The sequence below is a fragment of the Xiphophorus couchianus genome, chromosome 9 (assembly GCF_001444195.1).
Source record: "Xiphophorus couchianus chromosome 9, X_couchianus-1.0, whole genome shotgun sequence".
Lineage (NCBI taxonomy): Eukaryota > Metazoa > Chordata > Actinopteri > Cyprinodontiformes > Poeciliidae > Xiphophorus > Xiphophorus couchianus.
The window spans coordinates 12,855,542-12,881,467 of NC_040236.1; the positions used below are offsets into that span (position 1 = coordinate 12,855,542).

At 38.6% G+C, this 25,926-nt stretch overlaps 2 protein-coding genes across 3 annotated transcripts in view; both read right to left on the reverse strand.

The window, feature by feature from the left end:
• qsox1 (quiescin Q6 sulfhydryl oxidase 1) overlaps nucleotides 1-3,070 on the reverse strand; it is a 31,643-nt gene extending 28,573 nt beyond the window's left edge. The window contains exon 1 of the mRNA XM_028027994.1: nucleotides 2,579-3,070. Coding sequence (XP_027883795.1) covers nucleotides 2,579-2,879 — 301 coding nt within the window. The 5' untranslated portion in view covers nucleotides 2,880-3,070. The remainder of the gene's footprint in view (nucleotides 1-2,578) is intronic.
• A 1,898-nt stretch (nucleotides 3,071-4,968) lies between these two features.
• cep350 (centrosomal protein 350) overlaps nucleotides 4,969-25,926 on the reverse strand; it is a 34,751-nt gene continuing 13,793 nt past the window's right edge. Inside the window, exons 14-38 of one of the 2 annotated variants that reach the window (XM_028027070.1) lie at nucleotides 25,751-25,824; nucleotides 25,202-25,379; nucleotides 21,620-21,750; nucleotides 21,354-21,517; nucleotides 20,839-20,949; nucleotides 20,570-20,710; nucleotides 20,258-20,394; nucleotides 19,848-19,955; nucleotides 19,548-19,768; nucleotides 19,164-19,378; nucleotides 18,712-18,990; nucleotides 18,464-18,613; nucleotides 18,197-18,348; nucleotides 16,887-17,009; nucleotides 15,046-15,302; nucleotides 14,543-14,742; nucleotides 14,282-14,426; nucleotides 13,606-13,754; nucleotides 13,353-13,486; nucleotides 12,948-13,009; nucleotides 11,045-12,846; nucleotides 10,117-10,638; nucleotides 9,118-9,264; nucleotides 8,622-8,744; nucleotides 4,969-7,736 (exon numbers count right to left, since the gene is read on the reverse strand). In XM_028027070.1, the coding sequence (XP_027882871.1) occupies nucleotides 7,569-7,736; nucleotides 8,622-8,744; nucleotides 9,118-9,264; nucleotides 10,117-10,638; nucleotides 11,045-12,846; nucleotides 12,948-13,009; nucleotides 13,353-13,486; nucleotides 13,606-13,754; nucleotides 14,282-14,426; nucleotides 14,543-14,742; nucleotides 15,046-15,302; nucleotides 16,887-17,009; nucleotides 18,197-18,348; nucleotides 18,464-18,613; nucleotides 18,712-18,990; nucleotides 19,164-19,378; nucleotides 19,548-19,768; nucleotides 19,848-19,955; nucleotides 20,258-20,394; nucleotides 20,570-20,710; nucleotides 20,839-20,949; nucleotides 21,354-21,517; nucleotides 21,620-21,750; nucleotides 25,202-25,379; nucleotides 25,751-25,824 (5,893 nt within the window). In that variant the 3' untranslated portion in view covers nucleotides 4,969-7,568. The remainder of the gene's footprint in view (nucleotides 7,737-8,621; nucleotides 8,745-9,117; nucleotides 9,265-10,116; nucleotides 10,639-11,044; nucleotides 12,847-12,947; nucleotides 13,010-13,352; nucleotides 13,487-13,605; nucleotides 13,755-14,281; nucleotides 14,427-14,542; nucleotides 14,743-15,045; nucleotides 15,303-16,886; nucleotides 17,010-18,196; nucleotides 18,349-18,463; nucleotides 18,614-18,711; nucleotides 18,991-19,163; nucleotides 19,379-19,547; nucleotides 19,769-19,847; nucleotides 19,956-20,257; nucleotides 20,395-20,569; nucleotides 20,711-20,838; nucleotides 20,950-21,353; nucleotides 21,518-21,619; nucleotides 21,751-25,201; nucleotides 25,380-25,750; nucleotides 25,825-25,926) is intronic. The other variant, XM_028027071.1, reaches the window with a different exon arrangement.

The following is a 25,926-nucleotide window of genomic DNA, read 5'->3' on the forward strand; positions in this document are numbered from 1 at the left end:
TTAAAAAAATAAAAGTACTAAATGCATAAAAACACAGCATACACTATAAAACTTCAGATAAAATGTCAGAAATAAATAACTCAGAATAGTCAGAAATCCTGGCTTAGCCAGCAAGAATTCAAGGCTATTGTTGCTGCTGCACCTCAAAGTTAAATGGAAAATGTCATCACATTTCACACCACAAAACATAAGCAGATCACAATCAGGTTTTTCTGCTCTTTTTCAGGGCAAATTACCTTAAAGTGCACTTTTCTTATGCAAGAATGAACACTGGAGCCACATCTCTCTAAAAAGGAAACATTATCATATATTGGTGATGATGTGTCGTCTGGAACAGCATTTGCAAGTTTTTTTTTTTCCTGATTAAAAAAGGACTTTTACAGAGGGGAAATATGTCAAACAGATGCAAAGCTGCTTTTTGGCAATGCAGACAACAGATGGATGAGTGAGCAATCCTACTTTCATCCAGATTTCTGCATAACACTGGAGTCTGGACAGAAAGAAAATCTTTAGGTGTTAGGTACAGCATCAACCCAAAGTTGGAGGTATGAGGAGAAAACACAGGTGGAGTCAGGACCTAAAGCTGAGTGGAGGACTTTGTCAGCATAAAGGTTTTCCTAAAATGTGCTTAACCATTTCCATTTTAGTTTTAATGTATCGTGTTTGACAAAAAAAAACAACAAGTTATTACATCATCTGACATTTTTTTAATGTCTGAGCCAAATGAATGAGAGATTGAATCAATAACCAGCACATTGGTAATATTAGCCTGAACATTAGCCTATTCATATTTTTTTCTACCTTGTACATTGACATAAATGTAACCAAAAAGTAAAACAATGTAAAGTAGTAAGATAATATTCAGATATTTAATAATGCCTACATGTCAATAAAATTATTCTCAAGTTTTTTAATCATTCCTACAAAACAAGCTGTCAGTGGCAACACACTAACTCCAGCCTCATCAGATTCTTTACCCATTACTGTAATTATATTATTATTTGCTCTCACTCTTCTGTAAATGAGCTACAGAAACAGCCTTGACAGGATGTTATTTAGAGTCACAATAGAGCCCAGAATAAAAACTATTTAATTAGATCACATGCTCTACTTAACAGACAGACAACAACAGCTTGCTGCACCAGCAGATGTCATGCTGGTAGAAGAAAATCCAGTCCAAAGAAAGACTGAAAGAATGAATTATGAACTTTTAGCACTAAATATTTCACTGAAACTTTCCAGTAGCTTATCTGACTAAAAAATACACTTGAAAGAAGCTTCTCAATAAAAAATCTGAAGCAGAAGAGAAGGTTGTGTTATCCAAATGGTAAAGTTGGGAGCTGAAAGAAACATTGTAAACTTTGTATTTCAAGGACTTGGGAGTCGTTGCTTAGGTACAATATGACCAACAGCAGAGCCGGTGCATGAAATAAGAAAACTTTGCTGCTGCTACTTAAGGCAAAGATAAACTAAAGTCTCCCTGGACTTGCTGACAAAAGTTGCACACATATCTTCACATATGACAGACATATCATATATATATGTATATATATATACTCAGGATCTCATTTAACTTTGGGCTGCCTCTGTTTTTAGTTTACTGCTTTTATAGTACCCACCTCAGAGCTAAGGGCCATGGCTGAATGAATCATAAACAGAATGTGATTTACTTTAAGTTAACCTCATTGTCCAACAGCCAACACACCATCTTTATAACACCATTGCTGAATCACTTTTTAAAAAAATCTAAGAATCAAAACAAGATTTTTCTTGTCATTGACAAGAATTTAAATATTGTTTATCTATTTCTTGTGTTTTTTTCAGTAGTGTTTTTCTTTTTTTGACTTGTGCATGGAGAAGTTAAGAAATGACTGAAAGATAAATCAACACTTAATCTCAAACTCCAGTTCTCCAGAACCAGGGTCCGCATTTTTTTTTCTTTCAAATGGAGTTCTATGGTGAAGTTGTGAGCAGTTAATAGCTTACTCCTGGTACATAGACCTAACTTTCTTTGTGCTTCTATTTTGTATGAACAAACCAGCAGCTAGTGAGTAATCAAAGCTGTGCCAGGAGCAAAATGGACATTTACCATCTTAAAAAAAAAAAACAACAAAAAAAAAACTGCCATCTCTAATTTTGTATTGATTTGTGAGAATACTATAAACCGCTGCTATTTCTGCACTGCACTTATTTTTTCTACACAGCAGAAAATGTGCACATTCTTAACATGCTGTGTAGAAAAATGTCTAATTGCCCCCCTGTCAATAAAGGGATCACAAACAGCCCCATATTCCGCATATACCTTCGGCTGGCTTTGTATCATCACTGTAGGTAAATGTAGAACAATATTATTTGTATTCTAATAGTATTTTGCAACATCTAAACAGGATTGCATTAATGTTCGTTCATTTAATATCTCAAAGTATGTCTAGTTTAAATTTGTGCACTTACTACTAAAAACTATTTAAGAAAAAGTTACATTTAAGCTCATTAGCCCATTACACCAGGAAGTCAGAATAATATTACTGTGTAAAAATTCTGTGCATCCGGGTGAAACAAGCAGCAGATGCATACCCACCTTTGATGTCTCTGGCCAGCTTTTTATAAGTGGGAGAAAATGAGATGCAGTGTCCGCACCATGAAGCGTAAAACTCCACGACCATAGCAGCGGAGGAGTTAACCAGAACCGAGCCCACATTCTGCTCTGACAAGAGCACGATCTGGTCTGAAGCCGTGTACAGTCCGGCCTCGGCGGCAGGCGGAAAAGCGAGACACAAGCAGAAGAAAAAAGCTGCAGTCGCTGTCATGCTGACAGAAATCTCGTGTTCTTCACCAAACCGAGACGTGGCACGGCCGCAGCGCCGCGCCATCTTCCCCATCCGAGCAACAGCTGCACCGCTAGCCGCGACTCCGAGCTGCGACACTCTCTGAACCACTGTCACAAACTTCACTCAACTTGTTCTGCCCACTGTTTGTTTAAGGTCAGCACCCTGCGTGGGCCCTCCCACTGCCGAGCGAAGTGCCAAAGCCCACAGCGCAGCAGAGACAGGCTCTCCCCTTCCACTCGTCTCTGATAAAACAGAGATAAACTATGAGGTGAAGGCGCGGTGAAACCGACGTGGAAGAAACACGGTGCTTCACGCACACAGGAAGCACACTGTGAAGACTGACGTCGCAGCAGATTCTTTTTATTATTAAAAAATAACATGTTTTACCGAAGGAAGAGGGAACATGTGTTTCAGATGCTCAGTGACTAAGAGTAGGAAACCAATTGCACAAAATCCCTGCATTTATTGTTAAACTAAAAGGTTTGAACACTTTTCTTGACACACAGAAATTCAGTTTTTATGCTACCAATTTGCATGACTCTAGGTTGCTATTAAGTTTATTCAGATTGAACACAATTTATTGCAAAAGTTAACAAAACTCAATAAAACCTCATCTTTTGTATACATTTGTGCTAGTGCATTAGTAATCTGGACAAGATGTTCATTTTGGGTTGATCTTATCCTTCTTCTGATAATTTAATGTTCTAAATTATCAAAAATACCTGGAAAACATTTGCAATGCATTCAACAAAGCAACAGAAAACCTGTTCAAACAGCTAACATTATTTATTCTTTTTTTTAAAAATCTTGGTCTCTTTCCACCCTGTGCCATTTGTGCCAAACCCACCATGAAAACAGGAAAAACAGGCAGTGCAAAAATGCATACTATAAAAATCTGAAACAGTTTGGCAAAATCTCCGTGGATAAAGACCAAGAACTGCTGTTGAACACGTAGGACTCTTGGACCCCCCTGGTTGATTTGCACGCGTGTCATGTCAGAGAGATCAATATCACCGCAACTACTCAGAGAAAACACTGTCACTCAGTCTACGCAACACAAATGATGCAAGGAATTGCACAAGGAGAAAGTCATACCACCACAAGTACATCTCAAATAACCCCTGGGGCTATCTTTTCAGAAATATAAACATGAAACTACGTACCAGACAAGAAAAGCTACATGGAGTTCAAAATGAGCCAGAACCAGTGAAATCTCAAATCCCTGTGGAGGCAGAGAGGTGTAAGGCGAACCTCGAGAATGTTGATTTACATATTTGGAGAAGTTCAAGTTAATGAAGAGGCTCGATTATTACTGGTTCTTGCATAAATGCCACCCTGTGCCAGTGTCTCCTATGCCTGAGAAACTGGATAGACATTAGATAAGTTCAATAACTTTTCTCCATAGGTTTTAAAAACCCAAAGTTTTCAAAAATCCAAGGTTCATGCAGAAAACCTCAGCCTGGGTTTGACCTTGAGATATGTTGATGTTTTCATGCTAGCTTCTGCCTAAGGTTGTGCAAGATGCCAAAATGTCGTTTTTGCTGGTTTTCATAAAAAAATTATAGCTTTCATTATTTTAAAGCCAGTTTTAATCTATTTACAGCTGTGCAGTTTGAACAGCAGATCGGCTAATTCAGTTCAGTCTGCTTACACGTGTACACAACACAGCAGGATTCATTTTAAAATCTTATTTTTTCTTTATACAAACCCAATTTTAAAAGATTAACTCAAGCTTAGAGTAAACACCTGCAGCAAATTTACTTGAAGTATCCATACTTTACCATAAAAAGACACTTAATGTTTGTCAGTGAAATGCAATTTTAATTTAGGAAGAAAAATATAACATATTCATGGTCTCACACAAAAAAGGGAAACTTAAATAAAATCCATTTACAGCGCTTAACTAAACTAATTGATGCTCCATTTCCACATAAGATGGTCTGTGCCTTTAAAACAAGTTGGTACAACGCCACAATGACAACATGTAATCCTGGGTTTTACAGAAACCAGCAGACAAACCACATCAGAGTTCAGTTGCGAAAGTAAACATGGAGGGCAAAGCCCTGCGCTGGCTGTCGGCACTGAAAGAACTTGAGGTTATTACTTTTGCACCCAGCAGAAAACAAGACGGCACAACTTGTTCATGTAGAAACCAGTGAAAGCTTTATTTACAGTTTCAAATTTTTTTTAGTTAACAAATATATACTATGTACATATTTGCAAAGTAAACAGTATTTTACAACAATCGTTCAGGTTACAGTAACAGTGGGTCAAACTGGATCGACAGAGTATTTACACCCATCAGCGTCTCGCAAGACATTATAAATATTCACAAACATTTCCAAAGGTAGGGAGGGAGGGGATCTATGCTAAGTTACTGCGATAAATATGTTGAATCAATGTAATTGTTTTTATTTTTAATATTATGAAACCAATTTGTTTTTCTAAGGGTTAAAGCTACACTACATTGTTATGAAGAAAACTGACCTCAGACCAAAACAGACGCGACAACTTCATCAGGGGTTTAAAAGCTGCTTGGTTTGTACATCAAAACTACTGAAGGTGACCAAATACTGCATAGATACTGACGGGAAATTAACTTCATCCCAAACACAATCAATTAAAAGGGACATTTCCAGGGTTTTCCAGAACATCTTGCAGGTGTCAAAATTAAATAACATGCCTATAGAGCAGATAAAGACTTTTACAGCATGGCGATTCTGGTATCAAATGGTTTTGGTCTTTTTATACATTAACTATACACCAATTGAACAAAAAAAAAAAAGATAGAAAACTCAGTTTAAGGTCACTTCCACTCTAAACAGTCAATGAGGATTAGAGAGCTCTGCAACACACGCCACACAGCCTGTACAGAGTTTTGTTTGACCAAAGCCGGAGAATACAAATAAGCCCTTGGATGTGCTCAGAGGCATCAGCGCAGTGACTCGTGCTGCTGGCTGGAGTCACTCATGAGTGGACTGTCGGCTCATTTCTTAAGGTACGTCAGTAAGAGTGAGTCGACAAAAAGACGGCAACTTTGAGACTTTCTCGGACAGCGTTTGGCTCATGCTGAGGCGTAGGGGAATGACAGGGATATGAAAAATGTTCTTGATAAGGCAGAAAGTTGAGAACAGGAAACTAGGAAGAGCACTCGTTTGGAGGTTTCTTTTGCAAAAATGGTAGAATACAGACGAGAAATGACACAAGAAAACAGGTCCAGAGGATGTTGAGAGATCAACACAGAGTACTAAACGCAAGGAGGCACTTGAATGGAAAATGGAGAATTTTCTCTGAGCGAACAAACAGGGTGCTATATAAGGCTTGTCTGGAGATGCAGTAATTTTGCAGGAAAGCACATGATGCTACAAAATCACAAGTTATTTGTGGCGGGAGAGGTTTCTCTATGTTTGGAGAAAACAAATCGGCTGAAGGAAGAAGAAAGGTTCACATATCCAGCATTTCAGTACTCCTCCATAATTGATCAGTTATCAAGTTAAGCCTGCTGCCAGTCGTCTGTGTCCCACTTGCATATTTTACAGCTTCATTAGCTTGCACAAAAACCTACTATAATAAAGACTCCATAGAGGCATTTTCATTCAAGGTCGAAATCCACACCAAATATTTACATCCAGTATGAAGGTGGGGCACAGTGATTGCACTAAGTAACTGGACAGCAGTCAGTCAGACAGCCTTAGTTAATTAGTAACATTACAGCTTCAAGGATTAAAACAGTTTCTCTCCGTTCTTCTTCTGGTTCCTCTAACATAATGTATTGCCATATTCACATTCACATTTTCAATTGTGCTTCAATAACAACTTTAGATTCTCTTTATACAATGTTAAAAATATGTCCTCTCTGTATGTTGACAACCATTTACATTTCAAATTTTGTTTTCTCCACCAATCAAGCATTTCCTTAAAATAAATAATTAAGAAGGCAAAAAACACTTAATAGATCAGATTTCTTTTTTAATGTGCCAATACAATGCAGTCTGATCTGAGACATGTAAGGGTTTTCACGTCCATGGTGTGTTGCACTGTTTTTACCGTAACTCTAAAACCTTCCAACCATTTTCTGCTGTCTTCAGTGCAACTGAGCATGTGCTGGTTTTGCCCAAGTCCAGGCATAAAGTAATTATCGTCTACAGTGGGAACAGTGCAGATTAAAACTTCCCACAATATTCAGACAAATACCTTCATATGGACATGAAAAACCAAAGCTTATCATCAAATAACAGACTGCGCTATGCAATTTTACTAATTCAATTATTAATCTATTGCTATTTTTTTTTTTTTTATATTTCACATAAGTTCAGTTAATACATAGTTCTTCTACGTGGAGAGTACATTTAGATCCACGGTGGAACAACTAGTTTAGCAGCACTCATGGAGTTTCTGATGGGACAGTCCACACCAATTAGTCTCAACTGGGAGGGATAAAATGACCAGTCAATGAGGTGAGAACTGAGACTGGGTGGCTCTGTGGTTTAGGAAGGCAGGGGTTGCTGAAGAGGCATTCTGTGTGTGAAACAAATTAAACCAAAACTACAGTGGAGGAAAATTCAGCAAGTAAAAGTTACAGTCGCAGTCTGCTCAGCTGTAAGAAAACAGTGGAACTGAAGGCATCAGAGAGTTCCTACTGGAAGATGATCAGATGAAGTCTTAGAGTTAGGTTTGAATTTCACAGTGGCAAGGAGACACCAGGACTGAGCAAGAAGTCATGTTTTAAAATCCGGGCGGTCAGGAGAGAGCTCCTCTTTTGGCTCTCTTGTCAGAAATTAGTGTGAAAATGTTTACAGTGTCCTTCAGCAAAGCCTCAAAGATGCTGTCTGCCAGCTGAATCTTGACAAACAGTTCGTCCTCGTCGTAGTTAACCCACTGGGCCTCTTCCTCGTGGAGTTCCTGGACCTGACAGACAAAAACAGGTTAAACTTGAAAGAGTAAGAGAGAAAACCAGAACATAATCTTCCTGTTTTGATGTAAAATTTACATATTGCATCCTGTTGTAGTAACTTAATCATCATATCTGGTTTCATGATAAACCACAACAAGGTGCAAGTTAACAGTCATTTTTCATTTTTAATTCAACTGAGCATGTGCTGGTTTTGCCCAAGTCCAGGCATAAAGTAATTATCGTCTACAGTGGGAACAGTGCAGATCAAAACTTCCCACAATATTCAGACAAACACCTTCATATGGACATGAAAAACCAGTGGGAACAGTGCAGATCAAAACTTCCCAAGTTAACAGTCATTTTTCATTTTTAATTCAATTGCTGCGCTTACAAAATGCTGTCAATGATAAAAAAAAAATAGCCACTTTCCCCCTTTCGAGCTGAGTGTGAAAAGGTTTAAACAAAAGCTTTGGCCTGTCTTCTGAGCAAGTTGAAAAGCTGCTGATGGAAGCATAACTATTTTACTAATTTGCATAACAGCAGTACAACTATTTCAAACAATGAAGACGAAGTTTGTGACTAAATTATGTTCCACAATTTAATTTAATCAATAAGGATTAAAGACTCTACTTTTAGATGTAGAAACATTTTGATATCAAATTTAAATTTGTACAAAATAGCAAAAAATAAAATAGGTTTATAGAGACACTTTAAAGACACTAAAAAGTGTCACTTTTTAGAGACACTTTTAAAAAGTTAAATTAACAATACATGAGAGACAAACTGGTTTCAACCCAGAGCAGAATATAAAAAGGGTTTTTTTAATTGAGTGTAATATTTTATGTTTCAAACACCCACAATTTCAAACAACGCAGAAATATAAAATATTTCAGTCCTACCAGTATGTGATCGACTCTGTCCCGCTTCTTCCTGCCAAATTTGAGCATTTTCTGCCAGTCAGTCTTTTGATTCTCATCTTGTGTCAGACCGTACAGTTTCAACACTTCTTCTGTGACAAATTCCTGTGCAGCATAATAAAACGGGGAAAAAAATCATCTTAGGTTATCTCAGGTCTTAAAGTCTTAAAATGCAAAATAAGCAAAAATATATCAAAATAAGTGTCACTCAAAATATAGGAAAACTGAGACTGGGTGGTGCTGTGGTTTGGTGCTGTGCAAAAGGCTGCATAAACAACACAGTAGTATAGCTCACCTCCAACAGATCACTCATTATTAAAAAAGGAAAAAAACAAAACATTTACAATAGATCAGAATTAATGCATGATAAAGTGTGTTATTACTTGTAAACACTAATATGCTTCCTGAAGTGGTCTAATTAAACAATCTTGTATAGAAAAGCCACACAGGATATTTGGTATCTGCTGCAGAACTTTACCTGAATTTTGTTGATGTCTCCAGACGTCTTGACTCTGTGAATGGAGGAGGACTTGACTTGGCGTGGTTTGACCCACTGAGGCTGATCAGTATTTGGGTCTTCAGCAAAAATCTCCTTCAGTATCTCCCATGTCAGGTCATACACAGCCTACGGAAAAGAAATGACCAGATAAAGACGCTTAAATGTGTCACTAAACCTCCAGTGAACCTTAAAAGTGGCTCAGCTGCTTTTATTTTAATTATCCAAAGAAAGAGGCATGTAATTACTGGATCTACCAGATCATTTAAAAGTTGCTCTAAATGATCTGATCAGAGTTCCTAATTATGCTGAACTCCTGGTTCCTGCTGTTTGATTATATATGATCCCACACCGATCCATGCAGTTGCATTTGCACAATTAGTTTTCAAAAGTTGTGAGCCGCAAGAGTGCGGCTCACAAAGCTTCAACTCTCAAAAAATAATGGAAATGTGTAAAAGGAGCACCAATTTAGAAAAAAATTACTCATTACTGCAAGCCAACCTTTATTATAATTGGTGACCAACTTCCATTGGTATTTTGACTATTTTTGGTGATGAGTCTTTGAAGTTGGAAAGTCTGTTTAATGTGACAAACATATAGCTCTGTTCACAACTCCGGCTGGGCCAATCCAAAACGCTATTCTTTCCGGACACATTAGTAAATTAGTAAACATCTGCTATGAACAGGAATAATTCTGAGCTGTACTAAGCAGGAAAGGCTGGCACTCGGTATTAGCATCTTAAGCAACTTGGTTTGGTATTGGAGCCAAGAAATAAATACTGCTCATAAAATCCCTGGGTAAGTCAGTGCTCTCAATGTTTCTAGTTAAAAACTGCCAAGATATCTCGGACTTATGACACAAACTCTTAATCCTTTTAGTTACTTAAAAAACCAAAAACTCAGACACGTTCTTTAGACGGACCTTTGGTATGGTTGTTTTAGTCAATTTTATCTTCTTGGTTTGTCCCCTCTTAGTTTTACCTTTTTGTAGCTGCTGATGGACAGGGCTTCCTGGTCCTGGCTGCTGGATTCTTTACCTAAATACTCCAGGGAAGGCGTCGGCTTTGGAAGATGTTCAAGGATAAGAGACCCCACCCTTCCCAGATCAAAGGTCTCCCAGATCTCCTGTGTGGCAGAATGGACCATTTTCTCCACCTCTGTGGCCGAGTGGGGCACAACCATGGCGGGCTGCTCAGGTAGTTTGGGAGGTAAGGGGAGGGGTAGCTCAGGTCTCGGTGGGGTCTTCACCTGTGATTCCCCACCTAACGATGAAACCATCCCCCCCATGTGCGGCCCTGATGATGAGGCTGACCTCCCGAGTTCACCTCCCAGCTCTTCTTTCTGTTTGAGTCTCTGCTGCTGTCTCCGTGAGCTGAGCCCAAAGTCCTCATCGAACCAGTCCTGATCATCACCGAGATCCTCCAGCAGCTCACGACTCAGCTCCAGCTCAGCCAGACGCTTAGCAAGCTTCTCTTGACCACTGGGGCCAAACACTGGACTCTCCTGGGGGGAAGAAAATACTTTTTTTCAGTCTCAAATTAGAGAATATCAAAGATTTTTGTAAGCATAAGTAACAGGTCAGCACTGGTCCAATCATATCCTTGTGTTTGATACTTTTACACTTAAATCGTTTCTGTGCTTTCTGCTTCCAAAGATAAAACAACTTTCAGTTTTACCAGCGCATCAATAGTCTGTCAACACAAGGCTGGACTTTGACTGTACACACTAAAAAACCTCCAGCTCAAATAAACAACTTCTATTTGCCAGAACTAGAAGTCATATCCCAGCTGGTGTTTTCTCATTGATTTGCCAGAGGTCATTTTCTAAAACTTGCATCATGAAAGGTTATTTGAGATTTACTTCAAGAGTTTTAAAATTCTTCTTAAACGAGTATCAGAAACACACTCACTGATCTGTTGCACAGTTCAGGAGAAGACAGCTCCTCCTTCTCAGCCAGCAGAAAGAAGGGCAGGTTGTCTTTTTGCTCCACTGAAGAGAACCATTTCTCGTCGTTATTTTCAACAAACGAACATCCATTTAACTGGTTGGCATTTCTGATCTTTCCTTCTTTAGCCCTCTTTATTTCAGCACATTGCTTAAAGGAATCTTTGATAAAGTTGTTGATGAGCTCATCTGCAAATGTCTCCACCAGATCCCTGTTCTTCTGTTCTCTCTTATCAGTCTTGATTTCATCCGTAGGAATCAAGTCCTTCTCGATGTCAACATCGTTTCTCTCAATAATGGCGGTCGTCTTCTCATTCTTCTCGTCCATTCTATCTTCGTCCGGGATGAGGAATGTGCGGGATTCATCAGTAAAGTCCAAAATGATGTCCTTTATGTTGCCGTTACAAATCTGATGCTCAGGTTCTTTCTGGTGCTGTGAATTGAGGTGGGCTTTGGTCTTGATCTGATCATTCTCATCCAAAACCATTTCATCTTTAGATTTAGTTTCCTTGTCAGATGTTTGTTCATTTCGCATTTCTGGATCTTCCCGTTTTTGAGAACCGTCTTTAATCTTTCTGTGTTTTTTCCCGCCTTTATCAGATAAGTCGTCGAAGAAAGAGTCCTCATCTTCTGTGGTATCTGCATAGAGCTCAAACTTGTCTGGGAGATGGGAGACTTTGTCTGGAGGAGCAAAGATGCCGTGCGATTCCTCACACTCAAAGTAAACAACTCCATCATAAGTGCCATTGTTGCTCCCCTCAGATTTGTCCAACTCCACGCCAGCCCAGAAGCCATTGGCAAAGCTGGTCGGACCTTTAAATCTCAGTGTGCCCGGCTGAACACCTCCAACAAGAACCCGGTCTCCAAGGTGGAAACCTAGCATTTCATCTTCAATGGGAGGAGCAAAAGCAGGTGCATGGCTGGGAAACTCTGTCTTATTGTCTAATTTTATATCTTCTTCCTTCTGCTGGAGTTCCAGTAACTTTTCTGAATGATGGCTTTTTTCACTGATGCCAGAATGCTGACTCATCTCCTCAGGTATTTCTTCTTCTTCATCTTGATGGTCAAATGGAGGGGTTGCCCTGGATGATTCCTTAGTTGAATGCTTAGTTTCTGTGTGGGGAATGGAGGTTTGAGACTCATGCTTAGAAATATGGTCGTCCCTAGGGGAAGAATTAGCTGATTCAAAGTCTTCCTGGTAACTGTCTGTTCCAACAGAAGTCTCAACTTCCTTTATGAGTGGATCTTTATTGAGTGAGAAACCCACTGAGTGTGGGGAGAGAGGGTGCTCAGTGGGTGAAGGGCTGCGGCTTAAATGTGGTGAAGCTTCCAGGTTGACAACAGCTGAAGAAGGAGTTCCGGGTGTAATTTTATTTAACGTCACAGCTTCCTCCGCCTCGGGTATTTTGTTTTGTTTCTTCATCTCTTCCTGATCTAAACTGCCAGACAGAGACTGCTCATGTTCCTCCTTAGCAAAAGGCGGAACACGTTCAGATGCAGTTAAGTTCTCCTGAGAGTCGAGTCTGAGAAGGTGGTGAGACTGTTCATCCTCAGACCTGGAGTCCACTTCCAAATCCAACTCTTCCTCAATGTCAGATCTGTGATCAGACAAAGCCTTCTCCTCCTCAGACTCTGGCTTGAAAAAAGATCTTGAGAGAGGCTCTGATAGATGATCGCTCTCTGGTTTGCTGTACACGACGACACTGGGAGAATCTTCGGGTAAATCTCTGGATGCGGTTCTGCTATGGTTCGGCTGAGGAATGCCATCTGCCACAACAGGAAAACAGCATTATTGTAGGATCTTTTTAAAATGATGCTACTTTTTAAATAGATTACATATGGAAGCAACTCTTCGATAAACTACTCACTGTGATCTAATGATGCATCAATAAGCGTCCGGTCAGAGGCGGAGCTTTTGATCGCGTCAGACCTGAGAAGGAGTTTGCATTAAAATGATTCCCATGTTTTTTAAATATGATGTACATAGGGTGCTTTTCAAAGGCATTTCTATTTCATTCTAATGTGAAGTAGGAAATTATACATGGTTCTTTACAAAATACAAAGCTGAAAATTATTATGTGAATTTGCTTTCAGTCTGCCTTCACTCAGATATTCCTGAATAAACTTCAGTGCATCTAGTTGTGGTCAGAATTCACCTGATTACATAAAAAATAAGATCAACACCAAGTACAAATATTTATGCAGGATTCTGTATGTTGTTGCATTTTATACAAAACTATACTGAAAGCAGCTCCTACATTTTGTTCCTGTACCTGTGTGAAGAGGGTTTAACAGATGACTGCTCCAAAATGTAGTTGGAATCATTTATGTGTGACGTCGTTTCAGGAGTTGAGTCTGGCTCTTTGTTCAGTTCCGCCTTCGTTTTCTCAATAAAGTTGTTGTAGTTCTTAGAAAAAAAAAACAAAAGGCAAATAAATTAAGTGTAATTATTATGAATTTGCCAAAAACAATTAAAAGAGTTAGACATTATTTCAAATGCATATATGATTATCCAAACATATTTACCTCCAGTTTCTTCAACAGAGTTGCCTCCTGTGCCTTCAGGCGCTCCTTGTGCCGCTTCTTCTGCTCTTTTTTCAGCTGGTGGGCCATGATCTTACGTTTCTTCAGCTCTTCCCTCAGTGCCTTGATACGACTCTCAATGTCACTCTGGTCTGAAATGTTTTCAACAAGAAAATTCAGATGTAAACAATCACAGCTAGGAGGTGAGCCCAGTATTAGTCCAGTGTTTCATAGAGGATAATAAAACATTTCGCCCAGAGAAACTAGAACACATTTTTGGGGGTATTACTGTACATTTTCTTTACTGAGAGAGAGTAAAATTCATTTTCATAAACACAATGAACAAAGAGAATTATGCAGCTTAAAGGTTTATGCTTGCGGCCTGACGGTGAATTAAATGAATAAAACATTTAACTGCAAAATTGAGCCAGCAAAACTTCAGTTGTACATTAAGCAAAATGTAGTTTTTGCCTCTCCTAGCCCAGAGCAAAGCAGTTAGGCATCAATAAAGTGCTCGCATAATGTACTTCTGGCAGCATCACATCACATTCAACCACATGGTGCCAACAATAGGCTGCATTATGTCCACTCTGTGCTTTATCTCGCCCATATTTATCTAAAAACAAGTTTAAAAAACACCAAGTCTCTAAAATGTGTGCATTTCTGAAGAGCAACTTACCAGACGGCATAGCTGTGGCGGCTCCAAGGACCTCAGGGAAAACCTCCCTGTGTGTCCGGGAGGTGGAGTGGGGTTGCATCTTGGTCTTACTGCTGCTGTCTAATGGAGAAGCAGCAGGGCTGTGGCTGCCTTCGACTGAAGAGGACTGCAAAGAACAAACAGGAAGAGGAAGAATGGCATCAATTACGGATGTGTGTGTGTGAACAAAACATTCTCAACATTTTTAAACTTACAAGTGTGACCACAAAACATTTCTTTTACCTTTACAGCAGGTAACTGTGACTCAGTGGAAAAGTCCTGTGTGTAGGTAGCATGGCTGTTCTGAACTGAGGCCAGAGGTGTTTCAGCGACTGAAGCTGGCTGTGCTGAGGACGCACTGAGTGGGTGCTGAGAAGCCGGCGCCTCTGTGTGTATACTGGACTCGGTCGTAATTGAGGAGCAATTGTCCTCACTTACAAGCTCTGAAAAGTAAGCAAATTAAACAAATTTAAATTTTAAAGATAATTATATGAATTCTTGAAAAAAAAAATATGGGTTCTAAATTCACACCTGAAACTGTTAAGCAAAGCTGCAGAATATATTGTTACAGAATCAAAGATAAGCTTGTTTTACGGTAATTCATAGGGGAAATAAAAAAACTGATATAGAGTGGAAAAGTTGTAAAAAATTAATTACAAAGTTTAATCTGGTTGAATCTAAGAAAACTATCCTGTACACCTCCAATAAGAACCAGGAAATAAACTGATTTGAAAGCACAGCCTCACCCTTCTCACTGTCAGATCTGGCCTCTAAGCTTTGGTGGTTAGAGGCCTGCAGTTCATTTTCACTGATCTCTTTTCCAATGCTCTCAGGTGTTTTATGGTCCTTGTCCCGAGGTCTTCTCTGGTCCCAGGCGGCCACGGCCTCTTTCTCCATCCTTCGTACCTCCGCCTCCTCCTTGTCCAGTTGCTGTTTCCACTGGAGCAGCTCCTCTGCATGGTGTCGCCTTTGCATCAGCTGCTGCTCGCGCTTGGTCAGAAACCTGCAGAGGCGCAGGGTTAAAACAAAAAGCAAAAGAACCAAAGGATGAAGAGGAAGTGGATAAATAGATTTAGAAAGAGGATGGAAATGTAAGGAGAAAAGATAAAATGAAGATGGGAGTAGAGTGAAAGAAGAAAGTGGAAAATGAATTAAAAATAGCAGCATAAAATGAGGGAAAAAGAAGAAACAAGACAAAGAGAATAAATGTTAAACAGGACCTCTAAGGAATCTAAAACACCCAAATCACCAAGACATCCCAGTTATTACTGCAAACTCACCTCAAACCTTTGTGCAACACACACAGGAAAAAAAACACACACATTCCATACATGCCTGAAATATTTCTCCAAATAAAAATAATATACCCAGAAAATAAAAAAAAGTGATGAAATGTTGCTCAGTTTGAAAGAGGAGTAGAAAAATAAGGGTGTAGATTTCAAATTTATGCATCAGACTCAAAGCTAGGGGTAGGTTGCTGTTCTCTCACACACATCAGACATATTTAGCAATTACTGGAAGATGAAATGAAAATATATGAAACTCATTGACAGTTTTGTCTTTTTGAAAAACGCCTACGTTCTAATATTTTATTATCTGTTCTGAAAATGTGTCCTTGTCTTCCAAACCATGTTATACTCTATAAGCTCTACATGCAAAACATTGTAACTGTAGATAACAACAGAAGTCAAGTATACTGTAGATGTGTTTGCAGTGTTATCTACCACAGCTGTGGGTGCTATTACAATGCAGTATTATTTAGCCGTGATCTAATTAGGAAGCTTTTCTCTTGACCTAATGCATACTGATGACAACTCGGACACTAAACTCCATTACAGCCAGGCACCATCTGTACTTATTATCCATTCGATGCAACAGTTGGATAGTAAAGAAGCAGGATAAGATTTACAGAGCTCATTACAGAAATGGAGGACACCATCTTGGATCTGTTTTCTACAAGATCTTTCACTTGTGAGCCAAAGTGTTTCATTGCAAAATGTGTCTGTCATCGATAACTGGGCCGCAGTTGAACAGCCCATTGATGTGTAGCAATTAGAAAGGGCCTCAGATTTTTTTTAAACATAATTCATATAAAGAGAGGAGAAAGGGGGAAAATACTTAAATTGAAGAAAAGAAATAAGTGAAGTTCCCATCCAACAAGGAAGACTCCTATTAAATAAACATAACCATAGACCATCAAAAGCAGCAAGTAATTTGTACTTTCATGAATATCAGACACACAAAATAAAACTTAAGGATTCCCTTCTAAGTAAATGCTGAAATACTCAAAATAAACATAAATGATTTTATTCAAAGTTGAAACTGTCAGAAGATTAGCTTATTTTATTCTAGCAGCTTTCCATGGGCGCCTTTGTAGCTTTCATTTTAACTCTTTTCCCAAAGACCCTCCTAAGACCCCACAAAAAAGAAAAACACACACACTCACACACACTCAGTCAGGCATTAACCACCAGCCCACCCTCCACAAAGTCCCAGTGGATCACACAAGCATGTTCCCTGGAGTGGGGGTGGGAGAGGGAATGGAGCCAAGCAGAGCTAGGTAGAGAAAGAGAGCACTGTACAGTACCTGACCAACTGGTTGTAGATAAAGAGCTGGAATTTAGGGTGGAGGTTGGGAAGACAGACACTGAGGGAGGCCCAGTGGTGGGCCGTGAACACAGAGAAGAAGTAGTGGACAGGGGAACAGTGTCTACAACACACAAGCACGCAACAGACAAAGTCAAAAAAGCCACATAAAGGTACAGAAACACACACACACACACGCACGCACACACACATTGTGAAGAGATAAAAAGGGAAAGAACATGTAGAGAGAAAGGGAGAGAGTAATATGAGTAAATGTGGTTCTATTGCACAGAAAGTGTTGAGGAAATGTTATGTGTCATTACAGCTAAGTGTAAAGAGATTCATTAATATTTCTTTGGTAAAAAAAAATTAGTCAGCTAGGATCAGCTTCAGACTGGGGAATGGCAGTCTCTACTGTTTATTATTATTATTGGGAAAAATGTTATTGTGGTAGGAATTGTGAGTTAGTGTTACAACAATCTGATAAAACTTTTAACTGATGTGTGTACACACCAAAAAACTACCAGTATGGTTGGAATTGTTACTTTTACCATTTTCTTCTCCACTGTTGACTCCATGACATCATTGATAAGTATACATATATTTGAAAATAGAATTAAATGCAGGTATTTTGTGAGAAATGTTAGAAATTGTTTTGCGTTAGCACAAACTGGCAACAAGATCTTTAGTCTTTATAGCTGAGGTCTAAATGTGAAAACTTAAGAAAATGCAATAGTTCAGACTGCTAGGTCTTAAACAAGACTAAACCCTATAGCAGGGGTATAAAACATTTGGATGTGTCCCTGATCCAACACGGTTCAATTAAAAACCGTAGCTTCCTCATAAGCAAGCATTTATGTTCGTTAGTGACTTAAACACAAAGTGATTAAGTCACACACCTTCAATTCGTCACACCTTGAATTCAGATGTCCTGAAGCAGTTATAGGTAAAGGTTTGATCCCTGTGCCCAGAAGAAACTATGGGATCCGTTTTGATCTTTATCTGCTTTTACTGAAAATTAATGTTAATATTAATTGCTCATATTTTAAGACATATTCATAATCTCTCACAAAGTTTTTTTTATATAAAAAGCTGTAAAAGCTAAAGTTAACTGCAGCAGTATAAGTGCAACAATAGAGCAATATCAGCACACTGACAGTAAAGCACAAATGAAATGTTAAACTTGTGATAAGATGGAAAAAAATTATATGAAAAACAAAAATTATAGGTAGTGGACTATGTCATAATATATAAATGAAATCTTGATAAATGGTACCAATAAATGTATAGAACTGAAAACAAAATCTTTACTTTTCATCCATGTGAGATCGCATTTTCTTAAGCTTCTGCATGATGCTGCTGGTCTCACTTCCAGAAATGGAGAGTGAAGGAGAGGAGGTGCGGACTTCACCAGGAAGTCTCTGTGAGAGCTCAGACCCTGAAGGCTCTGACACTGGCGTCTCCTGCAGATGTTACAAGAGACACACAAAGGGAGTTCCTTTATTGCTTTAGGCTCTACTTCTGTAGAGCAAATAATCTGTTCTTCCTTCCCTCTGCTGAGGGTAAGTGAGTACTTACAGGGGGAATGTCTCCCTCTGCACACTTGAGACGCTCCTTCAGTCTAAGTGTTGAGTTTCTCATCCGTTCAATCTCTTCCTGCTGTTTCAGCAACAACTGCCTTTCTTTTCTAGCTGCTCTGTTGGCTTCCTGGAGTCTCCTGATCTCAGCCTGTGAAAACATCATGGTGTATAATAAGATAAAACACTGGCCCCTTATAAGAGAAAGACAGGAGTAATAGCCAAAGCATAATTTTTATCCCAACATACTTGCTCCTGTTGGAGTTTCAGAAGAAGTCCCCTCTGCTTCTTCCTGATTGGTGGCATTTTGTCATCCTCTCCTTTGTCTCTCAGCTTTTTCTTTTGGTGCTCAAGCCAGGCTACTTCTGTCCTCGTCTTTTCCTTAAGCGCTTTCTGCCGTAGATGGAGCAGAGAGCTCTGGTGCTGCAATCTTACCTCTTCATCCCTCATGTACTGACGCACCATTTCCATTGTGAACTGAGAAAAGCTGTCCTGCCCACCAGAAAAGGCTATGTGTGCATCATGAGACTACAGGAGGGCCAAGAGTAGGAAGAAATGTTATTGTTTGTGGTTAAAATAAATTAAAACATGCTCAAACATGCCATTTAGGTTGTAAAAAACAGAATGGTAATTATTTGCAATGATTTTTATTGATAACAGAAGAACAAGAGTTTATATGGATGTCTGCAGCATCTTCTCACCTTGAAGGAACTGCATGACCCCGTCTCTGGGACCAACATTTCATTGAGGCAGACTGCGTCCCCCTCCTTCTGATGGTGCGACTTCTTCTCCATAGTTCCCCGACGATGAGCTTCGGACGGCAGCAGAGAACGGAAAGAGCGCTCCTCTATCTCGTCCTCCGTCATGGACTCATCAAACTTTAGAGAGTACTCAGTGGCCACAGATGTAGTGTCTCCTGATGGACCAGACAAGATTTGTATGTTGTACCTTTACTGTTCAATGCCAGAACAATTAAGGGCAACAGTGCTTTTCCGTTGGGGATTTTATGCTGGTGGTAGAGATCCATTAGCTTCTGATTACTAAGTGGATGCGTGAACCTACAGACTGTGCCTGCTGTTCAGTACCTTTCTCGTCCCCTGCAGAGGCAATACTTTCGCTGCAGAGTGAGTCATTTGCTGCTGTTACAACATCCTCCTCAATAGAGCAGCTGGCTGCTTCCGCCTTCATCCTCTCCTCAACTCTCTCATTCTTCTGTTTTCTCTCACCAGACTGTGTGTTCAGCCTTTTTGTGTGATCAGATGGAGCATGTGATGGACTGGTTTGGATGCTTCCATATGGAGATCCACTGAGGATGGAGAATTAAGCAGGTTTAGTGTATTTTGTTGCTTTTTGATGGAGAGCTAGAGAAGGAAGGTGATTGGTACCTGATGTTTGGTCTTCTGAAAGATGGAGAGTCAGACTGACTGAGGCCGTTTTGTGAAGCTGAGGGCTCTCCAGACCTGGTCCTGCGGTCTGAAACCTCACTTTTAAATCTAAAATAAAATCCAGAAAGGAAAATTAGTTAGACAAAAACCTATTTACTGCATCAAAGTTAAGTTTGTGAGATGTTTGGAACAATTTTGCAAAAATTGTACAACTTGTTGAACAATTCTTAGAATTATTTACTCAATTTAGAATTTAGTTTAGCCTAGACGTAAGTATAGATGCAGCATGACTTTAAAAGTGCAGTATTTTGTACGGGTGCATCGATTTATTGCAAAGATGACTTATCGTGTAAAGATCAATATTTTCAGGTGAGGGTTGTGCATGAACTCCAAAGAATGTTGTGGTTTACCTGCTAGAGTCTGCCTTGTCTTGCTGCTTTGTGTAGGAACTACTTAGTTCTTCCTGCTGGACCAACATCGCAGAATCAGTGGCAACAGGTGGGATTATCAAATGCCCCGCAATCTGGGATCGTGCCAGGTCTGTCATCTGACAAGCCAGAGACAAAACGAGATACCAGTCATTAAGTAAACATTCAACTCTTTACACAGTATTCTTCTGTCTCTCCTCTGACTTTTTTTTCTCGATCGGACCAATCAGCTTTTGATGAAAAACTGGAGCATAAGATGTTTTCGGACAAAAGAGGAAGGAAGTTACTGCTAACCTCCTTAATGTGTCGGGCAGCATCTGCTGTGTATCGTGCTGCTTCAGTCTGTTGGCTCATCATCTTAGAAGTTGACTCTTGGAGACCTTCCAAAGTTTGCTTTTGTGATGTTGCCAAGTTTTCCTGCAGCTCTAAATGAGCCTAGACAAAAATCACACATGAACATTGCACACACATCAATATAAACATCTACATTTTGGAATTGAAAACATGAAAAACAAGAGTGAATCTTCAAAGAAAATATGTATAATAAAAAAAGGGAGTATTACTCTGGCAACCCTCTGTCTGTTTTCTTCTAGTTGGAGTTTTGTCTCGAGAGCTTCTCTTTCAGTCTTGATCTTCAGCTCATAGAGCTCCTGCTCATGGCGGTGCTGCTTGGCCTAAAGGTTAAAGTTCAAGGAACGGGTACAAGTACAGTAATATTAAAACAAAATGTCTTCAAGGGACAACAGCTTTTTTGTAGCTTTTGTAAGACTTTGATTATTTTACTAAACAAAATAGCTAAATCAAGAGCCAAAAAATCCATTGTATCAAAAATGCCACTGTAATAATGTGTGCAAAATCAAAATAGCAAAAAATGCTTTGTTGGGATTTTTTCAGCTATCTACATACTAGAATGCTCTGAATACAGCATAGCTGAGTTGAGGCAACAGTCTACAAAGGGCCACTATTTTTATTGATAAAACTATCGTAACGACTATTATCTATACATTAATGATGCAGGTAATTACACAACATAGATTCCCCTCCTTATCTTCTCCAACTAGCAAATGTTCTTCATTACCTTGAGCATTTGGGTCAATGACGCACTCTCCTGTTGTGCCATGGACACACCCATCAGCTTTTCCACGTCTCCCAGCTGCTTGATTGACTCTTCAATGGACTCCAAGTACTGCAGTTCTGCTGCCATGCGCTGCTGCAAGACAGCAGGGGAATATTGTAGCTCACCTAGAAGGACAAAGAGACACAAGGTGAGAAATATCTGGTATATATATTTTTCATTTGGTTGAAAGTAAAAATCAATAAAACATTTATGTGCTTTTCATGTACCTGTGGACCATGACTCTGCTCTGCTGGATGTTTTTGGATTATGAGAGCTTCTTCTCACATGCTCACTGAGAGAGTCTGCCGTTAGAGAAGAACTGAGGTCTGGAGAACAGGACGAGGAAACCAGTTTGGGTCTGTGAAAACAACAAATCAAAAATTGGTTATTGCTCATCTGAGGAAACTGTATATGTAACTTTCAGGTGTTTGATGGCAATTCCTCAACATGAGGTGAATCAATTTTACATTTTTAATCCATAGAGATCTTATAAGAAATGATATAGGAAACAAAAAACAAAACAGTTATATATTTAAAATAATGTGGCTACACAGCAGATTTAATAATTTTTTAAAATTATTATAGATTTGGATTAAATTTAAAACACTGCTACATACTTTCTAAGTTCAACAGCCAGTCTTTGCAGAAATGATCTGGTTGGCTAAAGCAACTCTGAGGTGAACAGAATGACAGGAATGCCATAAACACATACAGGCACAAAGCAGAGATAAAGGAAACAAGAAAATGTAACAATGTTCCAATGAAAGAATATAACTACAGAAGGATAACTTAATGTTCAAATTGTGATAAAATATAATTAAGTTGAACAGATAATGTTTATTGCTGAGTAATGTGTTAAAGACTGAGAATTGATTCATAAACACATTACTTTTGCTCTTGTTGCTTTAGCATTTTATAAATGATCTTGTTATTTTGCTTTCCAATTACTAATAAAAAATGCATCTTTCATGTGTTTTTCTAGCCTAGCCATTGCCTTCCTGTCCTATTTCGCTCTATTCAAATTTCGCTTCACAGCTCACTGATTCACTTAGTTTCCTCCAGTAGATGTTTTACCGGCCTAAACAGCGAACCAAAGGGGAATATGTGAACGATGACACTGATTTTTGGCGCGGTTTTAGAGTTGTAGTCAAAAGAGCCCAAGCCTCCCAGAATAAATAGTTTTTCAATGGCCGAGGCTCCAAACCCCTAGATAAAGCAAAGCACAGAACAAGGGGCTGGTTTTTACCAGGTTAGTGTTCTTCAAAGTTAGATGCAATTTACCATTAACAAATGAAAGCATTTGTAAAAGCAAACATTAGATATTATGTCTGTGAACATACAAATTATATGCAAAACCTTTCATTCAGAGGCAAATTTAACAGCTGATTGTCATAATGTCAGAATCTTGCCAGAATTTAAAGCCTTCACATCATAGGAAATACAGACACACCCCAGAATTCAAAGAATCTGCCACGTGGGTTTCATGGTACCAGTATGACACCCAGTATCTCTTCATGAAGAGAGATTAAGAGGAAAATTCTCCTTCCCTTTGGCATACCGCCCAACCTGCAAAACAAAGTGGCCACTGTTTGCTACACTTGTGTTGAACTGCTGCTTGCTCGTGTTGCTTGGCGCTAGTTGCTAAACAAACAGGGTGACAGCAGAACACTCACACATCCCTGTTTAAGTGCATTTTAGTAATTAGCCGTGCTTTTGTAAATTTCACTTTGGTGGCAAATAATCTTTACCAAGAAGAGATGGTGGACAGCCTGGAACAACTTTAAAATCAATTTAACCTGAGTGCACAAAGAAGCCTATTTTAGCTTAGGAAAGTAGAAAAGGAAGTTAAGACTTTTATTTACAACAGCTTGATTTACATATCAAGTTCAAATCTCTAGCAACAACATAGCAGTTTTCCTGACTGACCAGCTGTTACATGTTGAAGCAAACAGTCAAATATTTGTTGTACCTTTGGCTGTTCCCAAACACTGTAAATACTTTAGGAAAGTAGAAATATAAGGGAAATTACAAGACCAGTGTTTCTGTCTGTTAACTATCAAAAATTGTTAAGTCTATAGCTGCAGATCTGAATGCAGTTCTTCGATTCTGCCCCAGAACCCTTTTTCTTTGTCACACACACACAAATACAAGCATAAATTCAAGAACAAACACACACAGCTGCATTAAATTGGACTCTACCCTCTTTAGCACAAGGGATCAATACACAACCTTGGTTATTAGATTACACTGTCGCAACAGATCTGGTAGTGTTCACAATTTTTTTTAGACTTTTTTAGACATAAAATAAATATTTTACTTGTACATAAAATTAAAAATACAATTTATTCATGTAATCAATTAATTTTATTGTGAAGCAGCTTGTCACTCTACAGAGCAGCAAAGAATTTTATATACTTGTAGTGAAGTATTTTAATAAAAATAGATTTAAGAGACCTGACACAACACTTGCATACTTTATCATCTGGACTACCGTACAGACCAAAAGTTTGGACACACCTTTTAATTCAATGAGTTTCCTTTATTTTCATGACTATTGACATTGTAGATTCACACTGAAGGCATCAAAACTATGTGTGTAAAACAACAGAAAATATCCCTTATATTCTAGTTTCTTCAAAGTAGGAACCTTTTGCTGTGATTACTGCTTTGCACACACTCTGCATTTTCTTGATGAGCTTCAAGAGGTAGTCACCTGAAATGGTTTTCACTTCATAGGTCAACCTGCCCTGTCAGGTTAATAAGTGGGATTTCTTGCCTTATAAATAGTCATGAAAATAAAGGAAACCCATTGAATTAGAAAGGTGTGTCCAAACTTTTGGTCTGTACTGTACATCAATGATAAAAAGAAAAATCAAGTAATTTTAAACAACACAGTTCAATCTATATATACGTACATATGGCAATAAGTGGAACTCTATGAGGAAGCTTTATGCATTTAAACTTAAGAATAAAGCAAGAAAGCTTTTCAAAATAAATGTTTTCTTTAAACTCAAACTGAAGTTTAGGTTTGTGTATAGTGGTTGAGTTGCTCTAATTCAGCTGAATAAGCATAATTGTTGCTTCCGATGAGCAACATTATCCTTTTTTGAGTCCGCTATTTAGCTATTCCAAACTTTTGAATTTGACTTGTTTACGACATGAAACTAAATTTGAGTAATTTCAGGAACGTCGGCTAATTAGATGACTCCTGCTTTTCAGACGCTCCTGTTACTAGAAGCACTGAGGTCTTATTATACTCTATGGTGGCACAGAGTTTTGGTAGTAGATCATGTTTCAGGTTTACAATGAAGTCAAACTGGTTTTTCCAGCAAATGTTTTCTCAAATGAAATAACAAAGATTCCACTGTTTCCTAAAACGTCTCTTTAAGAGCTTCGAATGATTCTGTCTAATAAAAATACATATATTTGGCACAATACTTTTAAAAATTGTTAATAACCTAGAAGGCTAAATACAATAAAAGCAAACTCATGTTAACACTCAATTTTCATGAATGGCCCACTCCCAAGCCACTGTACAGAACACCTCATAAAGATCAGAATAATACACTGATGAGTCGTACAATGTCTTTCACAGCCATCCATTGTGAATGTGATTATGTGTTTAGCAAGAGGAAGCTGTGTGTTTATCAGGCTGGAAGAAGGCAGTAAGTCTACTACAACATAAGATGGATGAGTTTTCAAGAACAAAAGGTCTTTTTGAAGAAGCATATGAATGATTTAAGGCATAGGTTGTACAATAACATATTAAACAAACTGATTTCTTAATTGTAATTTGCATGGGACTTTACCTTTGAGGAGAATAGGCTGAAGGTTCTCCTAATGTGTCAGAATCTGCACTTTTGGCCTGAGCTTGACTCAAACTTCTGTCTGAAGCTCTCTTTTTGTGGTCAGAGGAGAGAGTTTCTGAAAGCGGTGAACTCCTCTGTTCTTCTACAAGAGTTGCGTCACTCTGGTCTGAAATAGTTGCTGTAGATACATAAAACAGTTTATTTTATACCTGCTAACAAGCATTTAAAAATGGGCACAGTGATTAAACACAGCAAAATGTAATTTTTATGCTTTGTTATTAATGCTAAGATAAAATTCTATTTCAATTTCTTTAAGGTTGCCTCAGTCCACACCACTTGTTGTTTCAACCCAACTTTTCAAACCCATCTTTTGTGAACCCTTGTTACGGATGACTTTGTACCAAATTTTACAACTAAAAGATAAAACTAAGCTTTAAAAATTCAGCTCAGTTTAATTCGCTGTTAAAACAGATGCTTAAACTTTGCTAATGACATAATAATTGATTTCCAATTTGTTCAAAACAGAAAGAAGCCAAAAAACAATTGTACCTCTTTTACTGGTGGAGTGCCTGGAAAGCGGTGAGGAGTCAGGTGTTGAACCAGGGGAAATGCGCTGTGAGTGACTGGATGAATAAAAAGATTAATGTTACCAATAAATCACTTCTGTTCTAATATGACTTAAACTTTTGATCAGCTTTTTAATGTGATCAATGTGATCATGCTAA